Below are 25,505 nucleotides of genomic sequence, written 5' to 3' on the forward strand. Positions count from 1 at the left end.
GCCCCACTCACCCAGAGCTCACTGTTGCCCATTTTTGTATGCCTGTCAGTTTTCCACAGGTAGCACCTCATCTCCCAGCATAAGGCGCTGGACCAGATTCAGGCGCGGCTGGGAATTTTATTGATAAAAAGTTTGTTTAGCGTTAGGGATTCCCCTTATTCCTGTTGATGTTCCTTTCCCGTTCATGCCCTAGATAGTGCAGTCCGATGGGATGTGGGCTTAATCAGGGAAGTCACGGCGCCACTTAGGATGTGGTGCGCGGGGATCATCAGGAGATGATTCAGCTGTTCCTGATTGACTCTCCTGCGTATCCGGTGGTGCTGGGCATGCCCTGGTTGAGTACCCATAACCCAGCTATTTCTGTGGCAGAGAGGGCTCTGATGGAGTGGTCTGCTCAGTGTGTGAGGTAGATGTTTGGGCGTTTCGTAGGGGCTACCTCGGTGGAGAGAGTCCAAACCAGGTGCCCGCATTGCACAGTCTCCACCTGAGTATGGGGATTTGGCTATTGCGTTTAGTAAGGCGAGCGCTACGCGGTTGCCACCCCAGTAGGCAGGTGGGATTGTGCGATAGACCTCCAGGCAGGGAGCTGCGCTCCCACGGAGCCATGTGGTGTATCCTCTGTCTCCAGGAGGAGAAGAAAGCTATGGAGAGATTTACATAGACGAATCTCTGAGACAAGGACACATATGGCCTTCCACTTCCCCTGCGTCCTCGGAAGTTTCTTTTTTGTGAAGAAAAAGGATGGTGGTTTCGCCCGTGCATCGATTACCGTGGTCTCAATCAGATTACGGTGAAGTATGGGTTATCCACTCCCGCTGATTGCGACCATGAATGAGTCGTTGCATGGGGCGCAAGTTTCTTCACGGAAATTAGATCTCCAGGAGCGATGGCGTACAACTTGGTGCACATCAGGGAGGGTGATGAATGGAAAACAGCCTTTAGTACCACCTCGGGCCATTACGAGTATCTGGTCATGCCATTACGGGTTGATGAACGCTCGTCCAGTTTTTCCAATCATTCGTGGATGAGATCTTCAGGGACATGCAGGGGCAGGGGGTGGTGGTGTACATTGATGACATTCTCGTGTACTCGCCTACCCTGTGTCGAGCATGTGGCCCTGGTGCGTAGAGTGTTGCGGAGGCTGGTGGAGCACGACCTGTATGTGAAGGCAGAGAAGTGTCTGTTTTCCAGGAGTTCGGTCTCCTTTTTGGGTTATCAGTTGTCTGCGTCAGGGGTGAAGATGGGAGGTAGACCGGGTGTTGGCCGATGCGTGAATTGGCAAACACCAACCACTGTGAAGGAGGTGCAGCAGTTTTTGGGGTTTGCAAATTACTACAGGAGGTTTATCCGGGGGTTTTGGACAGGGTGGCAGCTCCCATCACGTCTCTGTTGAAGGGGGTCGGTGCGTCTGCAGTGGTCGGCCGAGGCGGACAGGGCGTTTGGGAGGCTGAAGGACCTGTTTACCTCGGCCCCGGTGCTGGCGCATCCGGATCCCTCTTTGTGCCGTTCCAGGTAGAGGTGGACGCGTCGGAGGCCGGTTTAGGAGCCGTGCTTTCACAACGGTCTGGCGGCGCCACTCAAACTCCGCCCCTGTGCTTTTTTATTCCAAGAAGCTCAGTCCGGCGGAGCGGAACTATGGCGTAGGGACAGGGAGCTGTTAGCCGTGGTACAGGCTCTAAAGGTGTGGAGGCACTGGCTTGAGGGGGCTCAACACCCTTTCCTCATTTTGACGGACCACCGTAACCTGGAGTGACATCCGGGCGGCGAGAGGCTGAACCTCGCCAGGCAAGATGGAGTATGTTCTTGACCAGGTTTACTTTTAAGATCACGTACATCCCTGGGTCACAGAATGGCAAGGCAGATGCGCTGTCTCGGCGCGGTATGACACGGGAGGAGGAGGTCCGTGGAGCCACTCCCATACTGCCTGAGTCGTGTCTGGTGGCACCCGGTAGTGTGGGAGGTCGATGCTGAACTCGAGCGGGCGTTACGCACCGACCTAGTCCACCACAGTGCCCGGAGGTGGTGCGTTCCGCTCGAGGTTCGGGATCGATTGATCTATTGGGCTCACCACGTCACCCTCCTCTGGACATCCGGGTATCGGCCCGGACAGTGCACTGTCTTAGTGCCAAGTACTGGTGGCCCACGTTGGCAAGGGATGTGAGGGTTTATGTTTCCTCCTGCTCGGTGTGCGCCCAGTGTAAGGCGCCAGACATCTACCTAGGGGTAAGTTGCTACTCCTGCCCGTTCCCACAACGACCATGGTCCCACCTCTCAGTGGACTTTATAACAGACCTTCCCCTCTCCCAAGGGGAATACTACCATCCTGGTCGTTGTGGACGGTTCTCTGAGCGCTGTCGTTTGCTCCCCATGCCGGGGTCTTCCTACTGCCCTACAAACTGCGAGGCACTGTTTACCCATGTGTTCCGGCACTCACGGGGTACCCGAGGACATTGTGGCTGGATCGGGGTCCCCAATTCACCTCCAGAGTCTGGAGAGCGTTTATGGAGCGGTTGGGGGTCTCGGTTGAGCCTCACCTCGGGTTACCACCCGGAGAGTAATGGGCAGGTGGGCAACGTAAACCAGGATGTGGGTAGGTTTCTCAGAACATACTGCCAGGACCGGCCGGAGGAGTGGTCAAGGTGCGTTCCTGGCCGAGATGGCCCAGAATTCCCTACGCCATTCCTCCACTAACCTAACTCCATTTCAATGTGTGTTAGGTTACCAGCCGAGCTCTGGCACCCTGGCAGCAGAGCCAGATCGAGGCTCCTGCGGTGGATGAGTGGCGCGGCGCTCGGAGGAGACTTGGAACGCTGCACACGTCCACCTGCAGCGGGCCCCTCCGACGTCAGAAGGCGAGCGCTGATCTCCACCGCAGTGAGGCACCGGTGTACGCACCTGGTGATCGAGTCTGGCTCTCTACCAGAAACCTGCCCCTCCGCCTGCCCTGTCGGAAACTGGGTCGGGCGGTTTGTAGGCCATTTAAAGTCCTGAGAAGGTTGGAACGAGGTATGTTATAGATTACAGCTACCTGTGGAGTATAAGTGTGATTAACCCTCGTTCCATGTGCCCTTCTCAGGCCGGTGTAGCGTGGCCCACTCCAAGAAGATGAGATCTTGGGAACTCCTCCGCCCCGTTGGACATCGAGGGGGCACCGGCGTACTCCGTGAGATCCATCTTGGATTCGAGACGTCGGATGGGGGGTCTCCAGTATCTAGTGGAGTGGGAGGGGTACGGTCCGGAGGAGCGGTGCTGGGTGCCGAGGAGAGGCGTTTTGGACCGTCAGCTCCTGACGGAATTCCATCGGGGGCATCCGGCGCGCCCTGCTCACGCGTCCTCCTGGTCGTCCCGGAGGCGAGTCGGCGCACGTCTGGAGCAGCGCGTCAAGGGGGGTACTGTCACGGTTCTCGGCCGAGGCTGCCTCTCTCCCTTGTTCGGGCAGGTTTCAGCGTTTCGTTCGTCTCGAATTCTAGCTGCCACCGCTGTATGTTTCATGTTCGTTTGCTTTTGTCTGTTTGTTTCCACACCTGTTTCTGTTTTGGCGTAATTAGTGTCCTATAAGTTTCTCGTTGTGTTTGTCTAGTGTTGTGTGTAATTATTTTCCGTCAGTTGTGTGTATTGCTCGGTTGAGCTTCTCTCCACTACGCTGGAGTATTTTCAGCACCTGTTTGTGCGCAGTTACCATTGTCGCACTCTGTTTGTGCGCTGTTACTTTTCGCCGTGCGTATTTTTCGCCTTCGGGCAAAGTTGTCCTTTTGCCTTAGTTTGGGCAGTAATACAAGCCTTTGGAATATCGTTCTGAGTCCTGCGTTTGATTCCACCATTGCACCTACAGCACGCCCTGACAGTTTTATTTACTGAAGTGTCAATTGATTGTCCAAATGCACGGCCGCTTTCCCACTCTATATTGCTATAGAATATTCACAAGTGCTTTAGTATATGTAATTCCCAAACATTCTAAGAATTTATGAAAAATGTGAAAATGACCATACAGTGAGGGAAAAAAGTATTTGATCCCCTGCTGATTTTGTACGTTTGCCCACTGACAAAGAAATGATCAGTCTATAATTTTAATGGTAGGTTTATTTGAACAGTGAGAGACAGAATAACAACAAAAAAATCCTGAAAAACGCATGTAAAAAATGTTATAAAATGATTTGCATTTTAATGAGGGAAATAAGTATTTGACCCCTCTCAATCAGAAAGATTTCTGAGCTCCCAGGTGTCTTTTATACAGGTAACGAGCTGAGATTAGGAGCACACTCTTAAAGGGAGTGCTCCTAATCTCAGCTTGTTACCTGTATAAAAGATACCTGTCCACAGAAGCAATCAATCAATCAGATTCCAAACTCTCCACCATGGCCAAGACCAAAGAGCTCTCCAAGGATGTCAGGGAGAAGATTGTAGACCTACACAAGGCTGGAATGGGCTACAAGACCATTGCCAAGCAGCTTGGTGAGAAGGTGACAACAGTTGGTGCGATTATTCGCAAATAGAAGAAACAAAAAAAACACAAAATAACTGTCAATCTCCCTCGGCCTGGGGCTCCACTCTCACCTTGTGGAGTTGCAATGATCATGAGAACAGTGAGGAATCAGCCCAGAACCACGCAGGAGGATCTTGTCAATGATCTCAAGGCAGCTGGGACTATAGTCACCAATAAAACAATTGGTAACACACTACGCCGTGAAGGACTGAAATCCTGCAGCGCCCACTCAAGAAAGCACATATACAGGGCCGTCTGAAGTTTGCCAATGAATATCTGAATGATTCAGAGGAGAACTGGGTGAAAGTGTTGTGGTCAGATGAGACCAAAATCAAGCTCTTTGGCATCAACTCAACTCGCCGTGTTTGGAGGAGGAGGAATGCTGACTATGACCCCAAGAACACCATCCCCACCGTCAAACATGGAGGTGGAAACATTATGCTTTGGGGGTGTTTTTCTGCTAAGGGGACAGGACAACTTCGCCGCATCAAAGGGACGATGGACGGGGCCATGTACCGTCAAATTTTGGGTGAGAACCTCCTTCTCTCAGCCAGGGCATTGAAAATGGGTCGTGGATGGGTATTCTAGCATGACAATGACCCAAAACACACGGCCAAGGTAACAAAGGAGTGGCTCAAGAAGAAGCACATTAAGGTCCTGGAGTGGCCTAGCCAGTCTCCAGACCTTAATCCCATAGAAAATATGTGGAGGGAGCTGAAAGTTTGAGTTGCCAAACGTCAGCCTCGAAACCTTAATGACTTGGAGAAGATCTGCAAAGAGGAGTGGAACAAAATCCCTCCTGAGATGTGTGCAAACCTGGTGGCCAACTACAAGAAACGTCTGACCTCTGTGATTGCCAACAAGGGTTTTGCCACCAAATACTATGTCATGTTTTGCAGAGGGGTCAAATACCTATTTCCCTCATTAAAATGAAAATCAATTTGTAACATTTTTTACATGCGTTTTTCTGGATTTTTTTGTTGTTATTCTGTCTCTCACTGTTCAAATAAACCTACCATTAAAATTATAGACTGATCATGCCTTTGTCAGTGGGCAAACATACAAAATCAGCAGGGGATCAAATACTTTTTTTGGGATTTGATTTACGCTTGGGGTTATTGTCTTGCTGGAAGATCCATTTGCAGCCAATAAACTTACCCCAACCAGCGATTCACTTCCTCATCCTCATTGTGCAGTACGGGGGCTCTGAAAAAAATCATGAACAAATGCTCCAAAAACACCCAAATACCTCCTTTTAGAAACAGGTCTTTAGATGTACCCATGAAATTGTATCATTCCGAACTTTATCCGCAACGTTATATTCCATTTTGTGCTACTCAAGCTGTTTCCACTTTCCAGCTGTTCCATTCTCTATGTAGCCTGCTGCTAGAATGGACGGAGAGGTATCGCTCAAGTCACAACAAAATGGTATATAACATTGCGGATAAAGTTAGGAATGACACAATTTCATGTGTATACCATCTAAAGACCTGCATCACTATACTGAGAGCTTTTTTTAAATGAAGTATTTGGGTGTTTTTGGAGCCTTTGTAAAATAAAAAATAAGAGCCCCAGTACATGATGCACAACGAAGATGAGGAAGTGAATCGCTGGTTGGGGTAAGTTTCTCAAAAACAAGTGAAATTGAGAAAAAAGTGTCTGGACCTTTCTATAACATGCCATTTACATCAAAAATTTAGATTTAGTTGTAAAAAAGCAAAATTCTCCTTTGATTGGAACCAGTGCTTTGGTTAGAGACCATGTAAATAGAGCTCTTTGGCCACGCACAACAGTGGTGTGTTTGGCGTTAAAAAACTGAACCATATGCAGAAAAGTACCTCATACCTACTTGTTAAACAAAATGTCCTTCTTTGAGCAAATGTTAGAATACAATATAGCTCATCTTTATCAAGAGTGCCAATAATTATGGACCACACTGTATGTGTGGATGAGCCGTTGGTGTGTGGCTGTGGGAATGTATGTTTGTTGAGATTTCAGAGTTGAAGCTGCGGTGAGGCTGCAGGGCAATTATGTGAAACAGATCAAATTGAAAACATTGAATGAGCAGCTTTGAGTCTGGACATTCTTTGATGCTTTCTGTAGCAGTTCTCTGCCGAGGAACATACTGTACATGTACAGTCTTTATATCACTGTGCGCATGTACATATCCCTGCCTGGCCCCATTTAGCTGTTTGATCTAGCTCCACATAGCTAGGGCTTATAATAGCATTACAGGTCCTTTACCAATAGAAAATAGCCTCCTCAATAAAAGTATCTCCCAAGCTGCCCATTTTAATGAACTCTTCCTGGGATGCAAGAGAGCCAAAACACACAACTTTCTTTCAAGCTATTCCCGTTGAGCAAAAGCTTGTTACTAAGTACCAGTACAAAAATATGTAAATAATATTAATAAAAAATGAATGACTAATTAAGATAAAAGGCAAACAATGGTCGCTGTATTATTCTTTTTTTTTGCAGAGCTTACAACCACATTTTCCTACACAATAATAAATATAGAAATTAACACTTGCAGGTTGTGACAAAATAGCTCCCTACACCTGGTTGCGGTTGGTCAATAAAGTAAACTGTAATAAATGGTCACCAATTACCCTTAAATAGGATGTAGCTCTACTAAATATCCTGTTTCATAGGCATGGTGCAATGTCCATTTCATCTAAAACGTACATGAAACATCTATAAATAAAAGAAATTGATGGGGGGAAAAAAAGTGAGACAAACTTTGGTGGCATAGATAGAAGCCAGTGGGGGTAAATTTAACATTGAACGGTTTTGGATTGAATGCAGTGGTTTTTATTTTGGTTTGTTGTCAATATTCAGTCTGACTCAGCAGCAGTAGAGTAGGTGATTATGCTTTATAAGCACGAGCTGTCTCTCTCTCATGTTCTGGTGTGCCAACAAAGCATTATAAAGCTGAAGTGGCTCCAGACCCTGAAGGGATATTCCATCATAAACAAACAAGCCACCCTGCCTCCCAATGGGTCTTTCACATCTGCATGTAAGCTGTGCACACAGCGCTGCTGACTGTCCCCTCATTTAAATGCATCATTGATTGCCATTTGTAAGCCATTAATCCACGTAAATGGATTTTGAAATGATGGCCATTCAGACAAAAAAAAAATGCAACATGCAATTTAATACAGTAATCCTTTCAGAGACGAGACAGAAAAATGCAGGCCATAAGACTGAGCTTAGTAAATGGGAAAAGAATGGGAGCACTGCTAAAGTGATATGCAATAAAACTCCCAGAGAGAGAAACACAGGGAAAGACATGCATTAGGAATGACTTACTTCGTCTGATCCTGAACCGAAGATAAGCAGGTCAAAGGGGATGGCAGCCACCATGTCTATCAGGAACCAGCCTTTGAAATATTGAATGGCGATCTTCCCTGGCTGGCTGACCACTTCCTCGTTCAGATTCACATAGGTGGTCCGGAAGTTGATAACAATGTCAACGATGAACATGATGTCCACCATGAAATCCACCACGTTCAGGGGATTGCAGGAATATCCACACTCACGCCTCATTTGCTCCTCGCGGTCATTGAGTAGGAAAGCAGCAGAGTAGGGTGTGAGAATGGCTGTATAGATGACCAGCAGCAGGATGAGCCAGTCCCACATAGCTTTGAAGGGACTGTAGTGGAGGATGGTGAATCTGTCCATGCGTGGAGTCTGGAGCTTGTATTCTGGAAGGACATCAGCTCCCAGTGACAGTACCTGTAGTAGCATAGAGAGAAGAGGGGACAGCAACCACTAAGAGCACTAATTAACTAGGTTTCTGACAGAAATAAAGTTTTATTCTGTAGATATGAGTGTCAAACTTTTGTCTGAATGGCAAAATATTCATCTATCTGACAGCTTTACCCGAGTCTGCTTTTAACTCACTTATCTCAGTAGCTGGATATTGCCGGAGCAGTCCAGGTAAAGTTCCTTGCTATGATTCAGCTAACCTGAGAGTAAGTGCTCCACAGTCCTCTCCTCTCATTTGACAGACATGACCGATTACCCCTGTCTTGGGATGTGAATAATGTGACTTCCAATATAGATGTGTTCCACAGGATCACTGCCTTACCGTCTCACATTCTAGTAGTAAGTTGTAGTAAATTCATCCATTGATTTTTTGGGGGTAGATCATTTTGAAAATGCGATTTGATATGATATGATAGTATTGAAGGAGGATAATCAGATAACGTATCCTAGCTGTACATCTTTTGAAAAGACTACCGTGTGCTCTTTTTTAGACATTTGTAGTGCTCGATTCATAACAATGGTATAGATACAACAGACGGTGTCCAATGTTCAACAGCTTCTTTATCATCTCTGTAAGCTTTTCTCCATGGTTGGACTCTATAGCTTATAATGTCCATTCAAGCAACGTTGTAATCTAACAGCCAGTGAGTACGTGGCTTTCCTCTCCTCTGGATCTTAATGAGCTCTGACAGGCTTCAAAGAAAGACCTATCTGCTGGTAAATAGTGCAGGAGAAATGATGAGGACAGAGGGCTTTGTTTTACGTTGCCTCAGCACATCCACAAGGATTCTTATGGATTCTTCAATGCATCCCGACAGGTACTGATGTGAAAAACCCATTGAATGGCCAATTCAAGGTACAGCAACACAGAAATAGGGAGTTCAGTAGGATGATGGCTGTATTTATGAGTGAGAATGGCTTGTCCCTTCTATAGATTGTCATTGTCAGGAGTGCTCTGTTTTCACCTGTCAAAGAAGGTCTGAGTTTACTGGAAAGCTTGGTCTTCTGTCCTACAGACTGTGCTGAGGTTTGACACTGACATTAATGAGAGGACAGTCACTGTACAGTGGTTAGTTGTCCTAGGCACAAGCAGGAGTCTCACAGGAATGTCTAACATTCATTGATGAGATTGTTTCTCCAATTCATTGAGGATGCACAAGCAGCCATTAGTGCAAAAAAATGTATCATATGTGTTAGGCATTCGTTAGGTACATTCCTTATTTTGTGCATAGTGTAACATGAAAGTTGTATAAAAAAATTAATGTTATTATTCCAACAAATGTTACAACAGTCAAATGTGCTTTCCAGACAAATGGAGTCAACTGTCTCACCTGTGTGACTTTTTCAGTGACGTTGTGCGTTCTGTCCTTGACCTTGGGTGCTATGATAGTGTTTTCTGACGATGGGGGAGATTGTGCCTTATTGTCATTATTCCGCTCTGCGAAGTTGAGCGCAATCAGCGGGATCTTGTTGATGGTGCTGTACTTGTTGATGTTGGATTCCGAGGTGGAGCCCAGCAAACTGGACTTGAGATGATTGAACGGACCTGGAACGTAAAGAAAACCCAAAGGAATTGACTATAGAGAGAGAGGTGGTAATACAGTATAGCACAGCTCTAGTTAAGAGCATGCAGTAGTACGTGGACAGAGGTAAAAGCTGTAGCAGTGAGCCAAACCATCACATAATTGATGATAAAGCAAAATGGCTTTCTTTCATGCAGGTGTTGGGTGGGGATGGCAATAATATTGTTAGCAATCAGTGGAGGCAGCAGGCTTTCATTTAGGAGGTGTTGATCAATCATCAAAATACATTTATAATAGCTGACATTACAAAAATGTCACCACACCCAAATGTTTAAGTCATAGCACATTCTCAAGTGTAGCACTTCATTGAGAGTAGGATTTCAGGGAGAAATAATAATAATTCCTTGTGGGCAATTGGCTTGATTAGGATACATGCTTCAAACAGTCCAGTGCATGACAAGCATGGTCAGAGAACACATCGTTACCTCTGATATAGCGACCATTGTCTAAAAGCAGCATTATAGTGGTGAGAAGAAGAGAGAAAGAAATAGTACTGTGGATGCAGATAATGCTGGCATAAATCTGTAATAGTATACTGTAATAAACAATTATTGAGCCAGGAGCACTCACAAGTCACAAAGATGACAATAGGTCTGTCCCCATTCTAAATCTAGGTACCACAAAGCTTTCATTAGACATTTCATTATCCTACTTTACCTTCACTTGCGTGTCGGTCCCTGAATATGCTCTTGGAGTTGCTGAAGCCTTCTATGTCGTGGACAGAGGAGGCTCGCCTCATGCTGCTCCCGCTGATGCTGCCTCTGGAGATGGTGTGTGCCAGGCAGGTGGTGGACTGGTGCGCCTCCATCTGGTACAGCCTGTCCCACGGGTGCTGCTTGGGAGAGGAGTGGCTCAGGGGTCCGGGTCCATGCAAACTGGCCTGGGAGGAGTGGTGGCTGGAGCTGATGAGGGCCCGTGTGTCTTTGGCATCGGTGGGGCTGCAGTTGTCCTTGGTTGGGGGCGACTGGAAGTTGGTCAGAGCCACCGAGTCCTTGTTCTTTTTGGGGGAGGGGGAATCCACCATGACGGCATCTGGGTCTTCTTGTGGAAGAGACTGTTTGTTGGAGACCAGACTCAAGGCAGCCTGGCGGAATCGGAAGAATCGTCCCTTTCCTAAACAACAGAAAATGTTGGACGTGTTTATTCCTGCAGTAAACAATCAAATGATGAATTGACAAAAAATTGTGATTTTGACTTTATAACATAAAATGTCAAGGATCTAAATCAAAAGCAATAGCAACAACTCTTCAGTCAATTCAGTCACATTTTCAATCAATGCAAATCTCATTACGGTTCTTTGAGTTGGAAGGTGCACTTTCATTTCTCTGATTGTGTGGAATTCAATAATTGGATTACCTTATATGTGTTCATGATCAAACAGAGGAAGGTAAGCAGGAGAATCGACCTTTTAATCCAATGGCATTCGATGGTACGTGACTGAATCACCTTGGTCGGCCTATTACCTCTCAGTGCATAGTGTGTAAACTGCAGTTATGCCTATCATATATGTAGTGTTCTGTCTTCTTTGATGATTAATGAATTCAACTTTGCACGCCGCAGGGTATCATAATCTATCATACCGCATTCAAGGGTATAAATTGAAACACTTAACGGAAAAGGAATCTCCTTCCTTAATAGAACTGAGAGAGATGGTGTGTCCTGTCCAGTATCCCATGTATGTCTCATGTTTGTCCACTGTCCAGTAACATCTTCAGAGTTGACACCCAGGCATATATAAACGCCCCCTTGGGAGGGAACTGTAGTTTGGGCTCATTAACAATAGAAGAAGGGGTGAAAGTGAGCCCCAGGCTCACTCATAAATATGAGGCAGCCATCGTTCAGCACCCTCCATTCATATTGTTACTGCCATCTGTTTCCATTCCCCAGCCACACACAATAAAGCCATCACACTCAACAGGGCTCCTGGACAGGCCTCTGAAATAGCCCCTAATGGCAGGTCTGCAATTTACCCTCTTCTTTATGGACATAGTGATACATGCCTCAGTGTCTCTACTCTAGGTGTGTCAGTTTACAATCATATTAGATGCTGAGGGATGCCCGAGGGAAGTAGGCGGAAGAGGGAAGACTTCTAGAGTGCTGCTTGTTTCAGATGAACTCTATGTTCCTGAAGCATATACAGTTAAAGGGGCAACTGCCCCTAAAAACCAACTCATCCTATGTGGCATTGATATGAGTCAGAAACAGTCAATCTAGTCTAAAACAGAGTTTGGAACCTCAGTGCATCACAACGAGTAAATGAAGGTTGGGTTTGGATTACAATTATGTCAACAAATCATCCCATAAGGGAAAGTAATATATGGCTATATACAGTACCAGTCAAAAGTTTGGACACACCTACCTGTAGTAACCAAAAAAGTGTTAAACAAATCAAAATATATTTTATATTTGAGATTCTTCAAATAGCCACCCTTTGCCTTGATGACATCTTTGCAAACTCTTGGCATTCTCTCAACCAGCTTCATGAGGTAGTCACCTGGAATGCATTTCAATTAACAGGTGTGCCTTCTTAAAAGTTAATTTGTGGCATTTCTTTCCTTCTTAATGCGTTTGAGCCAATCAGTTGTGTTGTGACAAGGTTGGGGGGGTATACAGAAGATAGCGCTATTTGGTAACTTTGAAAGTGCAGTCGCAAAACCATCAAGCGCTATGATGAAACTGGCTCTCATGAGGACCGCCACAGGAATGGAAGACCCAGAGTTACCTCTGCTGCAGAGGATAAGTTCATTACAGTTACCAGCCTCAGAAATTGCAGCCCAAATAAATGCTTCACAGAGTTCAAGTAACAGACACATCTCAACATCAAATGTTCAGAGGGGACTGTGTGAATCAGGCCTTCACGGTCGAATTGTTGCAAAGAAACCACTACTAAAGAAACACGAGCAATGTGTTATTTCATAGTTTTGATGTCTTCACTATTATTCTACAATATAAAAAATAATAAAATTAAGAAAGACCCTTGAGTGAGTAGGTGTGTCCAAACTTTTGACTGGTAGTGTACGACATACATTTAAAAATATATTATCACATATTTTAAACCCATATGTAAACGTGACATACATTTTAAACTATATGATCATATATTAATTATTTTCTAATTGCATTTAGTGTTAGGCAACCTTTGTATCAACTGTAGATGTTGCCATCTCATTTTGAGATTAGATTGAGATGGTGTAGACTATTGTAGGTTTATAATTTGTGATGTACACGTTTTGAAAACGCACAGAGACCTATCTAAGTATGAATGTTTATTTTCATACACTATAGTTGTGGCTGTCCATAAGGTTATGGAATCACATTGTATTTATAAAACATGGTTTAGATATTATTGTAATCAATGACTGTATATGGTTGTAATCCACTATCATTTTGGGCTAAGTCCTCCATGGATTTCCATTGGGAATTGTTTATGCCTGTTGCCACCAGCAGGGGATGAGGGAGCACAGCCCTTTGCGTTGAGGGGGCCCCTCAACAACACTCGAAGAAGACACCTGTGACAACTCTACCTTTCTACTTATCTCTTTTTCCTTTGTTCTCTTAAACAAGTATGTGGTGTACACAAGTACATTATCTATAGAAAATGTTAAATATGTAAATTGATTTAGTGAAAACTGTTAGCGATCTTGACATAGAGATGACTGGGTTTGCAGCTAAGCAAGGCTAGCCCATAGATTAACATCAGAACAAATGGCGGCAGATAATAGTCTGGTTTTAATTTATTGATTTATAGCTCCTCTGAGGTAATATCGTGGTTTCTTTTCTAATCCGTTTATATGGTCTAGGCCCTGACATCTCCCTACCCAAGTGTTATATATTTCAAAGTTGCATTTGTTTAATTTTAACTGTATACACTAATGCTAAGCTAACTGCGCTAACGCTAGCCTGTCAAGCCTATAGGGTTGCTATTAGCTTAGCGGCTACCGTTAGCTGGCTCAGTGTTGAGATGTCAATGTAGTATTCAAGTCAATGTATTAGCTAGTACTACTTTTAAATACAGAGGATATATTATGTTACTGTACTTACAGTACTTTATAGTCTTTTACAGCATCTGACTGAATTATTAATGTTCCCCCTGGCTCGAACTTTACAGTCCCAAAAAACCTATGGAGGGCAGCCATGTCAAATCAAATCAAATCAAATTGTATTTGTCACATATACAACAAGGGTAGACCTTACAGTGAAATGCTTACTTACAAGCCCTTAACCAACAATGCAATTTTAAGAAAGAATACCAAAAAGAAAACAACATTAAATTAAAAAATAATAAGAAATAAAAGTAACAAATAATTAAAGAGCAGCAGTAAAATAACAATAGCGAGGCTATATACAGGGGGTACCGATACCGAGTCAATGTGCGGGGGCACCAGTTAGTCGAGGTAATTGAGGTCAGAGGTACATGTAGGTAGAGTTATTAAAGTGACTATGCATAGATAATAAACAGAGAGAAGCAGCAGTGTAAAAGGGGTGGGGGGGGGGGGCAATGCAAATAGTCTGGGTAGCCATTTGATTAGATGTTCAGGAGTCTTATGGCTTGGGGGTAGTTTAAAAGCCTCTTGGACCTAGACTTGGCGCTCTGGTACCACTTGCTCTGTGGTAGCAGAGACGGTGGCTGGAGTCTTTGACAACTTTTAGGGCCTTCCTCTGACACCGCCTGGTATAGAGGTCCTGGGTGGCGGGAAGCTTGGCCCCAGTGATGTACTGGGCCGTACACACTACCCTCTGTAGTGCCTTGCGGTCAGAGGCCGAGCAGTTGCCATACCAGGCAGTGATACAACCAGTCAGGATGCTCTCGATGGTGCAGCTGTAGAATATTTTGAGGATCTGAGGACCCATGCCAAATCTTTTCAGTATCCTTAGGGGGAATACGTTTTGTCGTGCCCTCTTCACGACTGTCTTGGTGTGCTTGGACCATGTTAGTTTGTTGGTGATGTGGACACCAAGAAACTTGAAGCTCTCAACCTGCTCCACTATAGCCCAGTCGATGAGAATGGGGGCGTGCTCGGTCCTCCTCTTTTTCCTGTAGTCCACAATCATCTCCTTTATCTTGATCACGTCTTCACTGCCATTTTCAACCTCTCCCTGAGGGAGAGGTTGTCGTCCTGGCACCACATGGCCAGGTCTCTGACCTCCTCCCTATAGTCTGTCTCGCCGTTGTCGGTGATCAGGCCTACCACTGTTGTGTCATCGGCAAACTTATTGATGGTGTTGGAGTCATGCCTGGCCATGCAGTCATGAGTGAACAGGGAGTATAGGAGGGGACTGAGCACGCACCCCTGAGGGGCCCCCGTGTTGAGGATCAGCGTGGTGGGTGTGTTGTTATCTACCCTTACCACCTGGGGTGGCCCGTCAGGAAGTCCAGGATCCAGTTGCAGAGGGAGGTGTTTAGTCCCAGGGTCCTTAACTTAGTGATGAGCTTTGAGGGCACTATGGTGTTGAACGCTGAGCTGTAGTCAATGAATAGCATTCTCACATAGGTGTTCCTTTTGTCCAGGTGTGAAAGGGCAGTGTGGAGCGCAGTAGAGATTGCATCATCTGTGGATCTGTTGGGGCGGTATGCAAATTGGAGGTTGTCTAGGGTTTCTGGGATAATGGTGTTGATGTGAGCCATGACCTGCTTTTCAAAGCACTTCATGGCTACAGACTCGAGTGCTATGGATCGGTAGTCATTTAGGCAGGTTACCTTAGTGTTCTTGGGCACAGGGACTATGGTGGTCTGCTTGAAACATGTTGGAATTACAGACTCAGACAGGGAGAGGTTGAAAATGGCAGTGAAGACACTTGCCAGTTGGTCAGTGCATGCTCGGAGTACACGTCCTGGTAATCCGTCTGGCCCTGCGGCCTTGTGAATGCTGACCTGTTTAAAGGTCTTACTCACATCGGCTACGGAGAGAGTGATCCCACATCGTCCGGAACAGCTGATGCTTTCATGCGTGTTTCAGTGTTACTTGCCTCGAAGCGAGCATAGAAGTAATTTAGCTCATCTGGTAGGCTTGTGTCACTGGGCAGCTCGTGGCTGTGCTTCCCTTTGTAGTCTGTAATAGTTTGCAAGCCCTGCCACATCCGACGAGCGTCGGAGACGGTGTAGTACGATTCGATCTTAGTCCTGTATTGACGCTTTGCCTGTTTGATGGTTCGTCGGAGGGCATAACGGGATTTCTTATACGCTTCCATGTTAGAATCCCGCTCTTTGAAAGCGGCAGCTCTACGGTTTGGCTCAGTGCAAATGTTGCCTGTAATCCATGGCTTCTGGTTGGAGTATGTACGTACAGTCACAGTGGGTACGACGTCATTGATGCACTTATTGATGAAGCCAGTGACTGATGTGGTGTACTCAATGCCATCGGAAGAATCCTGGAACATAATGCAGTCTGTGCTAGCAAAACAGTCCTGTAACTTAGCATCTGCTTCATCTGACCACTTTTTTATTGACCGAGTCACTGGTGCTTCCTGCTTTAGTTTTTGCTTGTAAGCAGGAATCAGTAGGATAGAATTATGGTCAGATTTGCCAAATGGAGGGCGAGGGAGAGCTTTGTATGCGTCTCTGTGTGTGGAGTTAAGGTGGTCTAGAGTTTTTTTCCCTCTGGTTGCACATTTAACATGCTGGTAGAAATGAGGTAAAACGGATTTAAGTTCCCCTGTATTAAAGTCCCCGGCCACTATGAGCGCCTCCTCTGGATGAGCATTTTCCTGTTTTCTTATGGCCGTATACAGTTCATTGAGAGCGGTCTTAGTGCCAGCATCGGTTTGTGGTGGTAAATAGACAGCTACGAAGAATATAGATGAAAACTCTCTTGGTAGATAGTGTGGTCTACAGCTTATCATGAAATACTCTACCTCAGGCGAGCAAAACCTTGAGACTTCCTTAGATATCGTGCACCAGCTGTTGTTTACAAATATACAAAGACCGCCACCCCTTGTCTTACCAGAGGCTGCTGTTCTATCCTGCCGATACAGTGTATAATCCACCAGCTGTATGTTATTCATGTCGTCGTTTAGCCACGACTCGGCAAAACATATTACAGTTTTCCCGTTGGTAGGATATACGTGCTTCTAGTTCGTCAACTTTATTATCAAGCGATTGTACGTTGGCCAATAGTATTGATGGCAAATGCAGATTAGCCACTCGTCGCCGGCTCCTTACCAGGCACCCCGATCTCCTTCCGCGATATCTTATTTTCTTTCTACTGCGAATGACGGGGATGAGGGCCCTGTCGGGTGTCAGGAGCAAATCCATCTCGTCCGGCTCATTAAAGAAAGATTATTCGTCCAGTTCAAGGTGAGTAATCGATGTTCTGGTGTCCAGAAGCTCTTTTCGGTCATAAGAGATGGTAGCAGCAACATTACATTCAAAATAAGTTACAAACAATGCGAAAAAACTAACCAAATAGCACGGTTGGTTAAGAGTCCATAAAACAGCAGCCATCCCCTCCGGCGCCATTTCACTTGCGATGATTGGGGTGAAACTAACCTATATCAATAACCAGGCCAACAGTTCCACTGCAATGGCAAGCACGCTTTTGGGTGCTTTAGATCAGGGTTTCCCAAACTCGGTCCTGGCGCTTCCCATGGGTGTACATTTTGGTTTTGGCCCTAGCACTACACAACTGATTCAAATAATCAAAGCTTGATGATGAGTTGGTTATTTGAATCAGCTATGTAGTACTAGGGCAAAAACCAAAACCTGCACCCAAGGGGGACCCAGGACCGAGTTTGGGAAACCCTGCTTTAGACGTCAACATGTTGCTGAAAAGCAACCTGAGAGGTATGTACAGAGATTGTATGGACCATAGAAGTAGAATTACTAGAAGGGACATAGGCCCTTAGATCATGGCTAGGAGGGGCTCTGCCTTGGGGTGAGGGGGGAGCTTTCTCAGGCGCAATAGTTCGAAGAAGATCCAATCATTTTAAGGGGGGTCTCAAAATGCACATATAAGGATAACAGGCGTTGTGTCGGTGTCACGTTCGTTCAAGGACGGGTCAGACCAAGGCGCAGCGTGAAATGCGTACATGTTTATTAAACTGACAAACACACGACAAAACAATAAACAAACGAACCGTGAAGTCCTAAGGTTGATCACACAACAAACCTATACACGGAACAAGATCCCACAACTAACGAGTGCCAATAGGCTGCCTAAGTATTATCCCCAATCAGAGACAACGAGCGACAGCTGCCTCTGATTGGGAACCACACCGGCCAACATAGATCTACACATACTAAATCATACACATAGATATACACAACATAGAATATTCACACCCTGACTCAACATATAAGAGTCCCCTGAGTCAGGGCGTGACAGTCGGAGATACATCGCCTGTGAAAAGAGGCCACTTGCTGTTCACCCAAACCAACACTGTTTCGATGGGAATGTCCATTCTACTCATTTTAATTCTATGCAACAATGGCTGTGGTACAGTATGTGCATGTATTATTTGTAGTGTTGTACAGCTGAGCCAGAGTCATTATCTTCAGTCCTAACTCAAATTTAATTATCTGGCTGTGTCATTATGACTTTGGATAATTATTTCTGACACATTTAACTTATTTAATTTGAACAATTCTTGGTGGCAAAGCTAAAAGGGGAGAAGATGGGGAGAAAAAAGATGGACTGGATCCTGGAAAAGTGGCCACAATAACTGGTGAGTAGGTTTTTGTTCATCGATTGCAAATAAGCATTTGACAGTGTCATGATAGTTTTAAAATAATATGACTCATGGCATGCTAACTTTAATAATCTCCAAACTGCACACAGAGACATAAAAATGGTGTTCATGAGTTCATCTGACTCTGGGTAAGTAGAAAATGACCAATAATCTCCAAAAAATCTCTCAGTATCACTTTAAAAATGAATACCCCATAACAGGGTTGGGGTCTATTTCAATTTAATAAATTGAAGATGTTAGAGGATAGTTCACTTTTTTTTGTACACCTAATAGTCAGAAGGCTAACAAAAAAACTATGCGGGTGATGGGGGCAATTAGAAAAAGTTCAATGTTTGTGGCCAAATCCCCTCAAGTTAATAGTGGCTATTTAAACAACTCTTTACCATGGATTACAATTTCTCCTGGCCCATAGACTACTTTCTGGGTAAGGAACCATCTGACTGGCTATATGCTGTAAAAAATGTTTTACTATCCCTTAATTGAATTTACAAATCAATCATTGCACATAGGGCATTAATGGTCAAGGATTTCCTATTAAACTGAATCTGATAAGCTTTTCACATAGAAGTTTTTCCATAAATATTTTTTTTTATTTATGACCCCAAACCCAACCACTAACTGTTCTTTGTGCTCTTTATCTTCTATTTGTTGCTTTCCCTACACAGATGCTGTCATGAAGCGCTTCCCGGGTGCAAAAAAGGGACAAGTGGGAATGGCTTAAAACAGTAAAATTGCTGAATTGAGAACCGATGAGAGAAAAAATTTAATGAATAGGATTCAATTACATGTTTTGTGTTGTGTCAATTTTTGTTCTAATGTTTTATTACCATGACTACAAGTATCACTGAAATAATGCTCCCGTAACATATTTGTTAACACATATTGTTAACATGTATTGTGACATAGAAGGGACATATACAGTACCATTCAAAAGTTTGGACACACCTACTCATTCCAGGGTTTTTCTTTATTTTGACTATTTTCTACATTATAGAATAATAGTGAAGACATCAAAACTATGAAATAACACATATAGAATCATGTAGTAACCAAAAAAGTGTTAAACAAATCAAAATATATTTTATATTTGAGATTCTTCAAAGTAGCCACCCTTTGCCTTGATGACAGCTTTGCACACTCTTGGCATTCTCTCAACCAGCTTCACCTGGAATGTTTTTCCAACAGTCTTGAAGGAGTTCCCACATATGCTGAGCACTTGTTGGCTGCTTTTCCTTCAATCTGCGGTCCAACTCATCCCAAACCATTTAAATTGGGAGGAGGTCGGGTGATTGTGGAGGCCAGGTCATCTGATGCAGCACTCCATCACTCTCCTTCTTGGTCAAATAAGCCTTGCACAGCCTGGAGGTGTGTTTTGGGTCATTGTCCTGTTGAAAAACAAATGATAGTCCCACTAAATGCAAACCAGATGGGATGGCGTATCGCTGCAGAATGCTGTGGTAGCCATGCTCGTTAAGTGTGCCTTGAATTATAAATAAATCACTGACAGTGTCACCAGCAAAGCACCCCCACACCATCACACCTCGTCCTCCATGCTTCACGGTGGGAACCACACATGCGGAGATCATCCGTTCACCTACTCAGCGTCTCACAAAGACACGGCGGTTGGAACCAAAAATCTCTAATCTAAACTCATCCGACCAAAGGACATATTTCCACCGGTCTAATGTCCATTGCTCGTGTTTCTTGGCCCAAGCGAGTCTCTTCTTCTTATTGGTGTCCTTTAGTAGTGGTTTCCTTGCAGCAATTCGACCATGAAGGCCTGATTCACGCAGTCTCCTCTGAACAGTTGATGTTGAGATGTGTTTGTTACTTGAACTCTGTGAAGCATTTATTTGGGCTGCAATCTGAGGTGCAGTTATTCTAATAAATGTATCCTCTCCAGCAGAGGTAACTCTGGGTCTTCCTTTCCTTTGGCGGTCCTCATGAGAGCCAGTTTCATCATAGTGCTTGATGGTTTTTGCGACTGCACTTGAAGAAACTTTCAAAGTTCTTGAAATTTTCCGAATTGACTGAACTTCATGTCTTAAAGTAATGACAGACTGTCATTTCTCTTTGCTTATTTGAGCTGTTCTTTACATAATATGGACTTGGTCTTTTACCAAATAGGGCTAAATTCTGTATACCCACCCTACCTTGTCACAACACAACTGATTGGCTCAAATGCATTAAGAAGGAAAGAAATTCCACAAATTTACTTTTAAGAAGGCACACCTGCTAATTGAAATGCATTCCAGGTGACTACCTTATGAAGCTGGTTGAGGGAATGCCAAGAGTGTGCAAAGCTATCATCAAGGCAAAGGGTGGCTACTTTTAAGTATCTCAAATATGAAATATATTTTGATTTGTTTAACACATTTTTGGTTTCCACATGATTACATATGTATTATTTCATAGTTTTGATTTATATATGCATATAAAGTAACATATGTTATGACATAAAAGGGGCATACAGTGCATTCGGAAAGTATTCAGACCTATTGATTTTTTCCACATTGTGTTACATTACCCAATACCCCATAATGACAAAGAGAAAACAGGTTTTTAGAAATGTCTGCAAATTTATTACGAATAAAAACAGAAATACCTTATTTACGTAAGTATTCAGACCCTTTGCTATGAGACTCGAAATTGAGCTCAGGTGCATCCTGTTTCCATTGATCATCCTTGAGATGTTTCTACAACTTGATTGGAGTCCACCTGTGGTAAATCCAAATCATTGGACATGATTTGGAAAGGCACACACCTGTCTATATAAGGTCCCACAGTTGACAGTGCATGTCAGAGCAAAAACCAAGCCATGAGGTCGAAGGGATTGTCCGTAGAGCTCTGAGACAGGATTGTTCGAGGCACAGATCTGGGGAAGGGTACCAAAACATTTCTGCAGCATTGAAGGTCCCCAAGAACACAGTGGCCTCCATCATTCTTAAATGGAAGAAGTTTAGAACCACCAAGACTCTTCCTAGACCTGGCCGCCCAGCCAAACTGAGCAATCAGGGATTTAAGGGCCTTGATCAGGGAGGTGACCAAGAACCCGATGGTCACTCTGACAGAGCTCCAGAGTTCCTCTGTGGAGATGGGAGAACCTTCCAGAAGGACAACCATCTCTGCAGCACTCCACCAATCAGGCCTTTATGGTAGAGTGGCCAGACGGAATCCACTCCTCAGTAAAAGGCACAAAACAGCCCGCTTTGAGTTTGCCAAAAGGCACCTAAAGACTCTCAGACCATGAGAAACAAGATTATTTGGTCTGATGAAACCAAGATTGAACTGTTTGGCCTGAATGCCAAGCATGGGGATGTTTTTCAGCGGCAGGGACTGGGAGACTAGTCAGGATCAAGGGAAAGATGAACGGAGCAAAGTACAGAGAGATCCTTGATGAAAACCTGCTCCAGAGCGCTCAGGACCTCAGACTTAGGTGAAGGATCACTTTCCAACCCTAAGCACACAGCCAGGACAAGTCGCTTCGGGATAAGTCTCTGAATGTCATTGAGTGGCCCAGCCAGAGCCCGGACTTGAACCCGATCGAACATCTCTGGAGAGACCTGAAAATAGCTGTGCAGCGACGCTCCACATCCAACCTGACCGAGCTTGAGAGGATCTGCAGAGAAGAATGGGAGAAATTCCCCAAATACAGGTGTCCCAAGCTTGTAGCGTCATACCCAAGAAGACTCAAGGCTGTAATCGTTGCCAAAGGTGCTTCAACAAAGTACTGAGTAAAGGGTCTGAATACTTATGTAAATGTGGTATTTCAGTATTTATGCTTTGTCATTATGGGGTATTGTGTGTAGATTGATGAGGGATAAAAACAATTGAATCTATTTTAGAATAATGCTGTGACGTAACTGTGACGAGGTATGAAAGAAGGAGTTAGGCGCAGGAGGTAAAATATCGAAGTCCAGAGTTTAATCCGTTTGCATAAATCAAACGCCCCAAGCGTCAAACGAAACTGTACAAGGGAAAACATCCATCTTGGCAAATACACAGTGAAATGTAGCTCAACCGAGCTACATGCTCTCACAACAAAACAATCACTCACAAAGACAAGGGGAACAGAGGGAACACTTATACACATACTAATTAGGGGAATGAGCACCAGGTGTGTGTGATTGATAAGACATGACAAGTGGAGTGATGAGAATGGGATCGGCAGTAGCAAGTACTCCGGTGATGACGAACGCCGAAGCCTGCCCGAACCAGAACGGAAGTCGTGACAGTACCCCCCCGACGCGCGGCTCAAGCAGTGCATCGACCCCGGGGACGGCCAGGAGGATGCGGAGCAGGGCGAGTCGGATGGCGACGGTGGAAATCCCTCAACAGGGAGGGATTGAGGATGTCCCGCCTTGGGACCCAGCACCGTTCCTCCGGACCGTACCCCTCCCACTCCACGAGATACTGAAGGCCCCCCACCCAACGCCTCGAATCCAGGATGGAACGGACCGAGTACGCCGGGGCCCCCTCAATGTCCAGAGGAGGTGGAGGAACCTCCCGTACCTCAGACTCCTGGAGCGGACCAGCTACCACCGGGCTGAGGAGAGACACATGAAACCAGGGGTTAATACGGTAATCAGGAGGGAGTAACAACCTGTATGTCACCTCGTTTATTCTCCTCAGGACATTAAACGGCCCCACAAGCCATGGGCTCAGCTTCCGGCAGGGCAGGCGGAGGGGCAGATTCCGGGTCGAGAGCAAGACCCGATCCTCCGGTACGAACACTGGGGCCTCCCTGCGGTGGCGGTCAGCGTTGACCTTCTGACGACGCATGGCGCGCTGGAGGCGAACGTGGGCAGCGTCCCAAGTCTCCTCCGCGCGCCGAAACCAGTCATCCACCGCGGGAGCCTCGGTCTGGTTCTGGTGCCCCGGTGCCAGGACCGGTTGGTACCCCAAAACACATTGGAAGGGTGTTAGGTTAGTGGAGGAGTGGCGGAGAGAGTTCTGAGCATATTCTGCCCATGGCAGGAACACCGACCACTCCCCTGGCCGGTCCTGACAGTAGGTCCGCAGGAACCTACCCACATCTTGATTCACCCTTTCCACCTGCCCATTGCTCTCGGGGTGAAAATCAGAGGTCAGGCTGACCGAGACCCCCAGACGTTCCATGAACGCCTTCCAGACTCTAGACGTGAAATGGGGAACTCGGTCGGACACTATATCCTTTGGTACCCCGTAGTGCCAGAAGACGTGAGTAAACAGAGCCTCCACAGTTTGTAGGGCCGTGGGGAGACCGGGCAGAGGAAGGAGGCGGCAGGACTTTGAAAAGCGGTCCACAACGACCAGGATCGCTGGGAGGGGGGAAGATCAGTGAGAAAATCAATACTCAGGTGAGACCATGGTCGTTGTGGAACTGGTAATGGTTGTAGCTTACCCGCTGGGAGGTGCCTAGGTGCCTTACTCTGGGCGCACACTGAGCATGAGGAAACATACACCCTCACGTCCTTAGCCAAGGTAGGCCACCAGTACTTCTCGGTCAGGCAGTGCATTGTACGACCGATACCTTGATGACCAGAGGAGGGTGACGTGTGTGCCCAGTAGATCAGATGATCATGGATAAGCGCAGGCATGTACTGCAGCCCAGCTGGACACTGCGGTGGAGATGGATCTGTGCGTAATGCCTGCGCTATATCTGTGTCCATCGGCCATACTACCGGCGCCACAATGCATGAGGTCGGGAGTATGGGGGTGTTGTCTCTGGGCCTCTCCTCTGTGTCATACAGCCGAGACAGTGCGTCTGCCTTCACGTTCTTCGTACCTGGAATGTATGAGAGTGTGAAATCAAACCGGGTGAAGAAGAGGGCCCACCTGGCCTGGCGAGGATTCAGCCTCCTCGCTGCCCAAATGTACTCCAGGTTTGTGTGATTGACAAGACATGACAAGTGGAGTGATGAGAATGGGATCGGCAGTAGCTAGTACTCCGGTGACGACGAACGCCGAAGCCTGCCCGAACCAGGAGGGGGGGCAGCCTCGGCGGAAGTCATGACAGTAACAAAATGTGGAAAAAGTAAAGGGGTCTGAATACTTTCCGAATGCACTGTATGTTTTGATAATCATTATAACTATCATCGCTAGCATAGCTGACGTTAGCCTACTTCAATATAACTGTTTGTCATGATTGTGATGTCGCCAGATTGACTTTAGATGCAGTATAACTTTAGCCAGCTGCCAGCTAGGTAAGATTGAGGGCACCACTGTATTTTAGCTAGCTAACATTAGCATTGCTAGCTATTTTTGACAAACTTTGCCTGTAACATTAATGGCAACATTTCCATCTCGCTAAAGTAAATTTGACGACATCATAATATCGCAAATTTGTTTCCTACTAATTACTTGACTACTTTAGCAATGTAATCGTATATCCATGCCACTCTAAGTTAGTGTAATTTAGACGAAAGTCACATTAGCCTCCGAGATGCAAACCATGTATAGGTCACAAATAAATATTGGATGCAGCTATGGTGGTACTAGCTAACTCATGTCTGACTACAACAGTGTACTAACTAGCAGCAACTAACTCAAACCAACCCAGGGCCATAGCAAAACATGTCACAGCTGGTTGTATAGCATAACAGCATCAACGGCCTGAATCTAATCCAATCTGGAGTCAGTCAGTCTACATCTGTAAAGAATAGAATTAGCTTCCAATCGATATTACGTTATTTCTCGAGCTATGTTTATAATTGAAGGATGATGACAATCGTTGACCTTGTTGTTCTGTTAGACAAAGTGCACAGCTGGGTGCCAGAATGATCCCCTGGTCCCCATGAATGAATGCCAGGACCTACCAGAAGGAGCAAAGGTGGGTATCATAACATGTCCAACAATGTGATTGCAATAGTTTAATGACCTCCAAAAATAATTTGATTCACTGTTCACTTGCTATTTTCACAGCTTGTCAGGCAAGACCTCAGAATAAAAGTGTGTCATGCGACACAAGTACCCTTGTGACACCTCCTCTGTTGTTGCCAGAGTCT

The 25,505-nt window shown here is 45.4% G+C and overlaps 1 protein-coding gene across 1 annotated transcript in view; it reads right to left on the bottom strand.

Moving 5' to 3' along the window:
* LOC121536820 (potassium voltage-gated channel subfamily H member 7-like) overlaps positions 1 to 25,505 on the bottom strand; it is a 119,034-nt gene that overhangs the window by 48,314 nt on the left and 45,215 nt on the right. The window contains exons 4-6 of the mRNA XM_041844398.2: positions 10,492 to 10,947; positions 9,583 to 9,797; positions 7,793 to 8,218 (exon numbers count right to left, since the gene is read on the bottom strand). Of these exons, the coding sequence (XP_041700332.2) occupies positions 7,793 to 8,218; positions 9,583 to 9,797; positions 10,492 to 10,947 (1,097 nt within the window). The remainder of the gene's footprint in view (positions 1 to 7,792; positions 8,219 to 9,582; positions 9,798 to 10,491; positions 10,948 to 25,505) is intronic.

Source organism: Coregonus clupeaformis, chromosome 23, assembly GCF_020615455.1.
Source record: "Coregonus clupeaformis isolate EN_2021a chromosome 23, ASM2061545v1, whole genome shotgun sequence".
In the NCBI taxonomy this organism is placed as follows: domain Eukaryota; kingdom Metazoa; phylum Chordata; class Actinopteri; order Salmoniformes; family Salmonidae; genus Coregonus; species Coregonus clupeaformis.